The 12028-nt window shown below is 39.8% G+C and overlaps 1 protein-coding gene across 1 annotated transcript in view; it reads right to left on the bottom strand.

Moving 5' to 3' along the window:
* The window catches only part of LOC147596814 (A disintegrin and metalloproteinase with thrombospondin motifs 6-like), a 217315-nt gene that overhangs the window by 21075 nt on the left and 184212 nt on the right, over positions 1–12028 (bottom strand). The window contains exons 20-21 of the mRNA XM_086769521.1: positions 5510–5639; positions 1837–2041 (exon numbers count right to left, since the gene is read on the bottom strand). Of these exons, the coding sequence (XP_086625647.1) occupies positions 1837–2041; positions 5510–5639 (335 nt within the window). The remainder of the gene's footprint in view (positions 1–1836; positions 2042–5509; positions 5640–12028) is intronic.

The raw sequence follows: 12028 nt of genomic DNA, 5'->3' as shown, positions 1-12028 counted from the left end.
ATGCTAGCAGGCCTCCTTGTTTATACTTTGAATTTCAAGAGGCTGTAACAATTTTTGGAGCTAAAAGTATCTGTGCATATAAAAGCTGTGCAATTACAGGCACATTAATCTTCTTTATAGTATGCAGTGATTTATAGTTTATTTTGAATGAAAGACTGTTTAAAGGCAAGCAAATACACAGAAAATGGGATATAATGAATCATGGATATATCATTGGTTGATCATTCCAGTTTACTCTATTAGTCTCCTTTCTTTTTTTTAGGCAAAGTAAGTGGAAAAGTTCTAACTTACCCAGGCTTCAATAAAGTATTTGAAAGGGGGATTACAACTGGGTAAAGTTGAGGATTTGAGAGATGCAACCTGCAAAGACCTAGGATCAGTCATGGGACTGATCTGACTAATCTTTCTTTATAGTCTACTTAATGATGTTCCTACAAAAGTGGTTTCAGTTGTTCAGCATTACTGAAATTAGTGGCTAGCAGAGGTAACTAACTGACCTTGATGCTACAGAGGTATGCTTTACAGAAAGAACTGGACAACTGTGAAGACATGAATAATTGAAATGAAGTGAAATTTAGCAGTATGATGTGTAAGAGCCTACATTTGCAAAAAAAATAACAAGAACCTCTATTTAAACTGGGAGATCACTAACTGAAATGCAAAAAGGAGGATAAAGGTCTGGATATATTAAAAGAGCATAAGATGACTAAATAATCAATATATGTGATAGCTGTGGAACAGAAGGAAGTTATTTAGGGTATACTGATACACTTTCGGTTATGGGTATTTTCAATAGAGGCAGGAAACAAAAGGACGAGGCACATGTGAAACCTCCTCTGGGATATTATATACATTTAACTCTAGTAATCCATTTCAAAAAAAGACGACTTCAAACTGAATCATGAAAGCAGAATGTGGTCAAGATTAATTCCTTTCTGACGAATAATAACTGGAAAGGAAGAGGAGCTGTTTCAGATAACAAAAGCAAACAGGTATAAACTGGCATGGAACTAGAACATTAGAACACTTCTTGCAATTCAAAGACTAAAGCTCAGGAATAGTTTTCCAAGAAGCAATAGGACAAAACCTCAAATTAACTAAATTTAAACCAGACATTTTTGCACTCTAATTTGCATGTCATGCTGCCCCATTTAAATGTATCACAGATCAATCAATCTTCTTTCAGCTGCACGGGTTCACATCCTTCAAATTCAATACTTGAATCAGTATAAGGTCACAATTTGGCTTATACTATAAGAGATATCAGCATATTTTACAGAAGATGATATTTCTTTAATAAAGAGAATATCAATTTTCAGGTCTGCCTCTGAAGATATGTTGCTAAGAAAAGTGATGCTTTACATCAGCATGGTTACTTCAGAAAAAAATCTAGGTGGTTATTCTGACTTCTGATACTGTAAACCAATCATCTCTACTCTCCAGCTATTTGCTGTTTCAGGAACCAATGGAAATGGAAATTGTTTTTTTCTTTAAGACAATTATCTCATAGCAAATGGGGGGGGGTGTTGGTTGATTGGTTGGTTGGTTGTTTACTACTTTACTATTCTATTTTGTATTTTACTATTTTTCTATTATGATTAATAACAACAGGTCATAATTATTTGACAAAACAACAGAACTGACAACATAGAAGAAAAGAAAAAATGAAATATGAATGAAAAAATCCTGCTTTAATAATACTCTAAATCTATCAAGTTTTGAATTTCTTATTAATCCTTTACTTAGCAAGCAGGAATAGAAAATGTACTAATATTCGGAGGTCAGAGCTCTTGTCTTCACTATTGCCAATAAGCTAACATAGTAAAATTTCCTTACTTCTGACCAGTCCAAAGCGACCCACTGTGGGGGGCAGGACTGATTGTTACAGGGCTCTTTTTCTATAGGTCGGTGTGTTAAACAGTTGGTATTGTCCAGTGTCTCCTCCTCAGAAGGTCCAGTCTTTCTGATACAGAGAACTGTTCGTGAATGCATTCCTCCATCACAGGTCTTACTGCATTCTGACCAATCTCCTATAAACCATCTGGACAGAAAAAGTTAGGAGACTCAGTTAATGCATTTCAGAAACAGAGTAGATAATTACACAAACCCAGAATTCAAATAGTTTAAATAACTAAACCTAAATCATTTTTAACAATACATGTATTCACAGTGAAATAAAGTAGAAACTTATAGGTCTTTTCACTGAGCATTTTAATTTATGTTTCACTGCAATCATATCTTCCAATAATAATACTACTTTGTATTTTTATAGAGTAGCAATTTCCAGCCTAGGCTACTGTAGTTAAAAAGGAGTGTTGAGCCTGACAAAATTGCAGCTATTTAAGTAGATTTGTACTGGACTTGTATGTTGCAGTAAAAACACGGACTCCGTGGATGGTATTCCGGAGACCTTTATTGTCAGTCAGCATTAGTCTTTTATAGTCTACCTAAGTTCCATGCGAAGTGCACACACTTAATCATCTAATTTGATTGGTAGCCATATACTGTTCACGCACCTTATGCTTCATTTGGATTGGTTATAGTTTTTTGGTTGTCTTTACTATTTTTGCCTTTGGTATTTCCTTATCTTGTTCTAGTTGCTGTTTTTTGTTATTGAGCAAGTGGTGTTCAAGGACATAGCCCAAATTCGTCAATATCAAACAGCTGTACTGCACTCTCTGCCTCCACACTTGTATGAAATCATTCCTCTGAAAATGGTTTGCAACTGGAAATGTTTGGGAATCACTGCTGTAGATTAAAGTCAAAAGCCAAGATGCTTGCCTCTCTAGTATCATTGCAATAAAATAATTTGATCTCAGGATTGGGCTTTCTGAGATTTAATTCTCATCTGATTATGAAACATTTCTAAATTTTTTTATAGAAGGCTATACTGAAATGCAAAATATTCTCATTTGTTAAAGTAAAGCAAACACCAGTAAAACATAATTCATCACATAAAAAGACCTCAACAAATATTTTCAAAATGCATGCATGATAGCTGCTAGAGGGACCTTCTGAGTGTTTGTGTGCACATAGTAAAAGTCGAGAGCTGTGCCGCATATTTAGATTACTTTGTGATACCGCAGAGATTAAAGCAGCTGCTAATCTGGCTGTAAAGTTATTATTTTTTTTTCTACTGATGAATGGTCAATGCAACTCAATTCACTAGAAATATCTCTTCACATTGTTGAGCACATTGTGTCTTCAATATTTCATATGTTGATTAGATACACTCACCTGAATCACCCTTGCAAAGGATGAAGGTGAAGTCTAATATGCTATCACATGCTGCCAACATGCCAAAGTCAGGCATGTCAGTCACTGTGGATGTTCCTGGAGGTATACTTGGAGCTGCTTTGTCATTTTCTGAAACCTCTGTCAAAAAGATGTGCTGCTATCCTGTCTTGTATTACAGAATATGTAATATATTCTAATATGAACCTAGATCAATGCAGAGATGCAAACAAATATGCCATATTCTGTCATTATTTTTCCAGTGAAAGAGAATTAATTTGCGATTATTCACCACCAAACTTATGCTTTTACCACAGTAGGGAGAATTAGAAGCTCTTCACAGCTTTGAGGAGGCTGAAGTGTTAATTTTTAGTTGGTACTAAGATTTGCTCAAGTGCATTCCCAGGTATGTTTTATGTTTATACTGTATCCTACATGACAGTACTGTTCATAGGATCCAGAGAGAGTTACTGCTGTTCAGGAGCCTCAAGTATAATGTAACTGGCATTCAGTTAGGAGTAACATTTTCACCACAAGTGGAATTGTGTTAATTAAGAAAAGGAAACATTTGGCCACTCTGTTTAAAGAGTAAGCTTTACTGGGTGATAAATCTTCCAGCCAAAAGGGTCAAACTTCTTTGGGGAACTATCTCAAAAGATGGTATTTGAACAGCCTTCTTCTAGGCTACTTACAGGATCAGGAATCAAGAACCTTTCCTTAGGAGTTTGGCACTTTGTATACACCCTGTGGTGAGCAACAGAATGGAGGCAGATGTGAGCTAAACTACTCTGACATATTCAAGCAGATGCTGATTAATACACACTACCCACTTTCTGAATCTTGATGACTTGAGTTTCACCATGTTCATCAATGTCCCTGCTGTACTGGATGGAGAATCTAGAAGTGTCCCATTTTGTGGGTTTTGTTTGTTTTTGTTTCTTTGTTTCTGTTTTTTAAATAATGTCAGTGCAAAAAAAAATTAACTATGTTAGAATAACTATGTTAACACTATTTTTTAAAGTGCTAATTTGTTAATAGTTAAATCACACAAAGGAAGGGATAGGGATATGTTTGGTAAAAAGGAACTGAGCAAACATGACCACTTCCCAAGTTCTGCTCTCAGGTACATGATGTGAGAGTTTAGTTAGTGCACTTATAGCCATGCTAGACAGTGTTATACAGAAATCAAGCGCATATCCTTGCAGGATAAGCCTATATTTACACATAGACTATAGGGACAGCAATTTAGACCTGTTTGTGAGACAGTACATCCACCTTCAAGCCCACTCAAGGTGAGAGCAGCGTAATGGCTTCACTTCTGTTACTTTATGTTAAATGAGTATGGCACATGGCCAATTAGAATTAGCTACAGATTATCATGAAACTTAAACTAACCAGAGCTCGTGAATCAATAAACTGTTGTATTATTTGTCTCAAAATGTAAGAAGGAGCTGTTGTGCAAATGGTGAAATTATTTTCCAGTGCAAAATATCACAGCTGTTTCTAAACAGTTTTTGTAGTAAGATTAAGCTATGCTATAGGTCCTTACCAAATTTCATTTTTGAACAAATGAGCTGCTGTGTTTTTAATTATCTTTTCAATATGTAGCATACAGCTACTTTTAAAATAAAACTAAAGAGACTTAACCAAGTATGCACCTAATCCTAAAGGCACACAGCATTACTGTACAACACTGAGCATCCTGGACAGAAAGGTTGTTTGACAAAACTGTTATCAGTAAATGGTTTGGTCTACTAAGCAGTTTCTATGTTTACCATTTCTCATCTGAACATTTTAACCCAAATTTTAATATACTATACTTAAAAATATGGCAAACATTTAGTATGCAATGTAAATATTTATGGGAAAGTTAGTCTTCCCTCACCTCAAGATTCTTCTGTCATTATCGCCTTAAGAATGGCCCTCAGTTCTTTTCTGAGCACTATTCACCACACCTGACGCTTCCATCATAAGAAACTGCTTTGCTAGTATCTTTTTACTTACAATGTCTGAGTTGTTTTGTGTAGTTTAACCACCACTGTTCCTCAGTCAAATCAGGCCTCCTCTAGGTCAACGTATGTATTTTCCACAACTGATTCCAGAGGAACAAGAAACCATAACCAAAACCCAAAACCAAATACCCTGTCTGATAAGACAGGACCCTAATGCTAGATCAGAATTTTATACCACCTTTGGTCAAATGGATGTATTATATATTACAAATACTTTTCTATCTATGCAAAACAGATGTCCATCTTAGTGATTAATGACTTACTCAGGTGGGCAAGGCTCAGCGTTGCAGGCTCTTTGGTTTTCTGGAGGCTTACTGTCAGGGTCACAGTAATGGTTTTGTACAACGGAGTTGTCATCCAGCCTTTTACACATCACCTCTTGTTTCTGCACACCTTGGGATGAAATGAAATACTATTAATTAATCATTCCTGCTCTTCTACTTGTTGAGTTAAAGTGTATTTCACCTATTGATTATTAATCCTACTATCCCCACTTTAATTGGCTGAATGCTCCAGGTGTGTGAATTCCAGTTGACTGAACGCCCCCTGATCGCACAAAATCTTTCATTTTCCTTCAGTTTTAGGCCACCTCACTGAGAGAGGATTTAAAATTGCTGTAGTTTTCTAAAACAAAGGGAATATATTTATAGATTTACTAACAGATTGTTCTTATTTGTATATTGCACAAAATCAATTTTCTGTCTACTCTCCTCTCCTAGTAAAAGACACTTCAGTTTCCAAAGAAAACATGTTGTGGTTTTGTAGACCACCAAATAGAATGTGGTCACACTTCAATGCAGAATTATCGTTTCTGTACTCTGGTTTAAAAAAAAACCAAACAGCAATACTGGGATACAGTGTTGCATTTTTATATATGTCATCCTGTAAACATTTTCTTCATTAAAATAACATAAGTATTATTCATTCTGAAAGATGCAGTTTGTCTCTGTGAACTCTCATTTTGTCTGGCACTCCCAACTCCTCTTTCACTGTTAACCATCGACAGAGCAGTTCAGAATTGATTATTATTCCCAAAACATAATGACATATCACTGCCAAGGCAACATTATAAGGTAACACATTAAGCAGATTTTTCCATTTTTTAAAAAAATAAGATCTAAAGAAAGGCATTAAAGAACCATTGATATGACAACAGTGCAGCTCAGAGTATAGTTGTAAACAGTGGTAACACATGGCCGCCTCTGTTTTTAGAACAAGCTGTATGATGTTTGCTAGCATAAAAAGACTGTGGATCTGTAATGCATATGCAGTTCTTATTGACATGAGTAGTCATAATACTGAAATAATAAGATTATTTGTAAAGTTGCAAAAAAGCCATAAACCTTTCTTAAAAACAGAAGCAATTATTTAACTTTTTCCAAATTGTGAAATGCATAAACATAAATAGGGATTAAAACATCCTGGCTTCAAATATCTGTCAACTTTACTTTACAGTCCTCTCTTCATTTTAAGACAAGCATTTTATAGGAGGTAAACGTGCAGTAATAAAATTAATTGTATAAATGCTTTTCAGACACTGAACACCCACTAAAAACATGGGATTTTCTTTCACCAAACATTTGTAGTCCTTTTGTTAATTTAAAACTAGCTAAACAACTTACCTTGCAATTGTTTTGTTTGTTGTTCATTATGGACAAGAATCAAATCTCCTACTTTGGTTCCTAAAATGAGACCTGTATGGAATTTAGGTATTTAATTTCAATAGTGAGTCAAATCTAGCCTTGAGATGCCTTAAGTTTAGCCCACAAAGCATCCTGGTTGGCTATGAACAGAAGTCTCCCAGTCTAAGCACAGAGGCATGTAAACTGTCTCTATGATGTTATGTGCAAAGGACTTGGGGAAAATGGTAACCTCCTATTCCACAAGTCTTGAGGATGACATGCAGTCCCCCCATGAGGCTGCAGATCCAGAAGCAGTAGGTATGATCCCTTTTCAGTCCTGAGGGGATTCCTACTTCCCATGAGCATGCACTAACTTCTGTGACTTACTGATTATTTTAGCTAAGGTGGCAAGACTGTGGTTTCTAGTCTGTAGATTATTTCTAGTTTTTATTCAGTTATAGTCTGACGTAAAATGTCTAAATCATCTTGAGAGCAGGGATGAAAATTCATACCTGCCTGTGCTAGATGAATGTCTTATTTGCTGTCTTGTCTTCCTGACATTGGCCCCATGAATCTTGCATTCCTGGTTGCTCTGTGGCCCAGAATGCTTATTAAAAAAATCTTCCCTTTCCCTACCCCTCTTAGACTCCTCAACTATTCTATGGCACACAGTTAGAGTACTCTTCTGGAGACGTACTCCAAATTGAAATCTCTTCAGTCTGATATAGGGAATTGCTATTTAATAACTGCCATGACATCCTTCAAACTATGGGCATTATCCCTTATAAATATAGCCTTGTTAATTCAAATACTTTAAGGAAAACTCAGCAGTCTGGATCCTAGGCACGTAAAAATGTTCTATGTGTGGCCTCAGCTCAAATGTGCATGCTCCTGATGAGCAGGGTAGGAATTAGATTCATCACTCAACATGCTGCTTCTTACAGGCTGCCTGTTTAGCAGGCGAGAACTTTGTATCAGCCCTTAAAATCACCTGCCTTCTTATCTTACCTCAAAATCATTAACTATGTTGAGACCAAAGATGCCTAATGCTGAAGTCTTCACTCTACTGCAGTACCTAAATCCAGAGTCTCAGCTTTGCTGCTGGGATATCTCCTTTTTAATTGGTGCTACACATAACCTTCCCAAAGTAGGCACTTTAAATCAGGTTGTAAATAATTTCACACATCTGACGTCTCAGGTTATCCATAAACATCACAATAATTTTAAAGTAAGCTTTATTTATGAAAAAGATATTGATTAATGTGAGACGTCTTACAGGTGATCCAGGTAAACCAATCAGCTTCTTCCATTTGCTCTTCTTTCTACATTTATCTGGATTCCACAACATTAGACAACAGTAGGTACCACTAAACAGTGCAGAAGGCTGCCAAGCTGTTTTCCAAGTGTATCCTACATACACAAATCTACATGAACAAACTAAAAAGAAAATATCATTTTTTTAACAGTATTCAACCTCCATTTTTTTTGCTAATTTTCAATTTATGTGCTTTACATGTTGGAAAAAAAAAAAAGCATTTTGCTAGATAGCTAGGTCCAGTTGGAATTGAGAAACAACTCAAATCATTAACATGAGGGGCCCTCAAGGACCTGAAGTACATGCCTCCCCACAGCTGTTGGTTGACTGTGTTAACACACAGATATTCTCTTTCAGATATTAATCTATCAGGTATCAAAGATTTTAGAGCTTCACACAAAGATGTTCCATTCACAGCATTCTCAGCACCTAATATTTGAATTACATGAAATGATATAAAGCTGAAATACAGTGAGATCTTACACTACAAAGGCAATTAAATAAACATGGAACACAGGAACTTGGAACATACAACTAGAAGCAACATCCTTCTACTGCTGAGAACCACTCTACATAGCCCCTTTCATAAACTGATCAAGATCCACCTTAAACACAGGTACATTTTTCTTCTCTGAACTTCACAGCTTTGACTACTATAAGCATTCCAATTTCCATTCTAGATGCATTTATTGCCAAATAATACTATTTTTAAAGTCAAAATGGTCTTTCAGTTTCTGATAACCAACTCTTGCAGTCTCTGTGTTGTTACATACACCATTCCTCCGGTCAGCCTCACAACCCTTCTGTGCATCTGTTCACACCTGAGTTTATTTCAGTCACAATACAAACTGTGTCCAGTACTCCAGAGGGATTTTACTAATACCTTGTTCCAGTATCATTAATAATTTTAAAGAAATACATCCTAAAACCAAATTTGCCTTTATCATGACTACAATCCCAGTCTTCCCCATGTCTCCTAGCACTGCGTTGTCAGCAAATTTCATCAGAGCTTTCTACTTTTTATGCTACCATCAGAATAAGAAAAACTGAAGTCTGATGAGTCATGTAGTTATCACTCAGTAGGTGATAAACAAGATTTATGTCAATATAGCATTGAGAGCAGCCCTGCAGAGAAGAACTTGGGGGTACCTGTGGGTGAAAAGCTGGACATGAGCCGACAATGTGCGCTTGCAGCCCAGAAAGCCAACCGTCTCCTGGGCTGCGTCACCAGCAGCCAATAGGTTGAGGGAGGGAATTCCGTCCTTCTATTCCGCTCTGGTGAGACCCCCCAGGGCTCTGTGTCCAGGACAAGAAAGACATGGACCTGTTGGAGCAGGTCCAGAGGAGGCCACAAAAGTGATCTGAGCGCTGGAACTCCTGTGCTATGGGGAAAGGCTGAGAGAGTCAGGACTTTTCAGCCTGGAGAAGAGAAGGCTCCAGGGAGAGCTTATTGTGGCCTTCCAGTACTTATAAGAAAGATGATTGTGACAGACACTTTAGCAGGGCCTGTAGTGATAGGACAAGGGGTAACAGCTTTAAACTAAAAGAGGGCAAATTCAGACTGGACATAAGTAATAAGTTTTTTAGGATGCAAGTTGTAAGATACTGGCACAGGTTGCCCGGAGAGGTGGTAGATGCCCCATCCCTGGAAACGTTCAAGGCCAGGTTGGACGGGGCTCTGAGCAACCTGATCTAGTCAGGGATGTCCCTGCTCCTTGCAGGGGGGTTGGACTAGATGACCTTTGAAGGTCCCTTCCAACCCTAACCATTCTATGATGATAGACTTAAACGGCAGACCAAAAGAAATCCTATTGCTCCAGCCAGCAAGTCGGGGTCAGGATTAGAGGGAGAGCAGGGACAGGGGACATTATGGTGGGGCTGTGTTACAGGCTGCCTGGCCAGGAGGACAGAGCAGATGAGGCCCTCTACAGGCAGATAGGCGCAGCCTCGCAGTCACAAGCCCTGGTCCTCATGGGGGACTTGAACCACCCTGACATCTCTTGGAGAGACAACACATCAGGGCACAGGCAGTCCAGGAGGTTCCTGGAATGCGTGGACGACAACTTCCTCCTGCGGGCGACAGAGGAGCTGAAGAGGAGGAGTGCCATGCTTGACCTTGTGCTCACCAACAGGGAGGGACTGGTGGGGGATGTGAAACTCAAGGGCAGCCTTGGCTGCAGTGACCATGACACAGTGGAGTTCAAGATGCTTAGGGCAGCAATGAAGGTACGCAGCAAGCTCTCTGCCCTGGACATCAGGAGGGCAGACTTTGGCCTCTTCAGGGACCTGATGGGCCAAGTGCCATGGGAGGCAGCCCTGGAGGAAAGAGGGGCCCTGGAGGAAAGAGGGGCCCAGGAAAGTTGGTCCACATGCAAGGAGCACCTCCTCAAGCTCAGCAGCGATGCATCCCAATGAAGAACAAGTCAGGCAAAAAGGCCAGGAGGCCCACGTGGATGAGCAAGGAGCTCCTGGACCAACTAAAAGTAAAGAACGAAGCCTATAGAGGGCAGAAGCGGGACAGGTAGCCTGGGAGGATTACAGAGAGGCCGCGAGACCGGCCAGGGATCAGGTGAGGCAGGCTAAGCCCTGACAGAATTGAATCTGGCCAGGGATGTCAAAAACAACAAGAAAGGCTTCTATAGGTATGTCGGGGACAAAAGGAGGTCCAGGGAGAATGTAGGCCCCCTCTGGAAGGAAACGGGTGACCTGGTTACCCAGGACATGGAGAAGACTGAGGTTCTCAATGACTTTTTTGCCTCAGTCTTCACTGATAAAGGCTCTTGTCTCACCACCCAAGCTGTGGAAGGCACAAGCAGGGACTGGGAGAATGAAGAACCGCCCACTGTAGCAGAAGAGCAGGTTCAGGAACATCTGAGGAACCTGAAGGTGCACAAGTCCATGGGACCTGATGAGATCCATCCGCAGGTCCTGAGGGAACTGGCGGAGGAAGTTGCCAAGCCACTAGCCATTGTGTTTGAGAAGTCGTGGCGGTCTGGTGAGGTCCCCGATGACTGGAAGAGGGGGAACATAACCCCCATTTTTAAAAAGGGGAACAAGGAGGACCTGGGGAACTACAGGCCGGTCAGCCTCACCTCTGTGCCTGTGTGTGAGGGATTTCAGTGATGGTCAGTTTAGGGCCACTGTGGGAAATTACAAGCTGCACACAGCTGTGAGAATGCGACCTTGGAGAGGGGAGCTAGGAGGGTTGTTATCTCAGAGAGGGGAACTAGGAGGGTTGTTATTGAACAGGATGTTGCTGCTATCCAGTAACCACTGTTAGCCAACAAATCACGTACTTGGCAGGCCTTGCTGCATGCGCTGGCCATGCGTGCATCAACACCAGGTCAGTACTCTTCCACTGAATCTGCTGAGGGTATAAACAGAGGCGGCTCAGAGCAGAGGGGGAGAGAAAGGACCCAGAGCACACTCTATGAACAACAGGGGACGCCCTGAAGGTGCTCCGCCTACCTCCCTTCTCTGCTCTGACCCTGCTGATCATCCTCCTGCTTGGTGGTGTCTCTGGCTTAGTTGGGTTGGTAAGACTCTCACAAGGGGAAACAATACGCTGGTAACTGCTTATGCTAGGAACTGTAACTGCTTATGCTGGTAACTGCTTATGCAAGGCTATAATAGAGCAATAAATACTGTTGTGCTTTTAAATATCATATGTTGGGTGATCTTTGTGCATAGGAATCCAACGAACCAGGTACAACCTGGCAAGGTCATGTAGCAGATTCTCCTGGAAACCATGCTAAGGCACATGGAATGCAAAGAGGCGGTTGGCGACAGCCAACAATGGCTTCACCAAGGGCAGATCGTACCTGACCAATTTGGTGGCCTTCTAT

Source organism: Chlamydotis macqueenii, chromosome W (assembly GCF_036417535.1).
Source record: "Chlamydotis macqueenii isolate bChlMac1 chromosome W, bChlMac1.mat, whole genome shotgun sequence".
Taxonomy (NCBI): domain Eukaryota; kingdom Metazoa; phylum Chordata; class Aves; order Otidiformes; family Otididae; genus Chlamydotis; species Chlamydotis macqueenii.
This window is presented reverse-complemented; position numbering and strand designations above follow the sequence as displayed.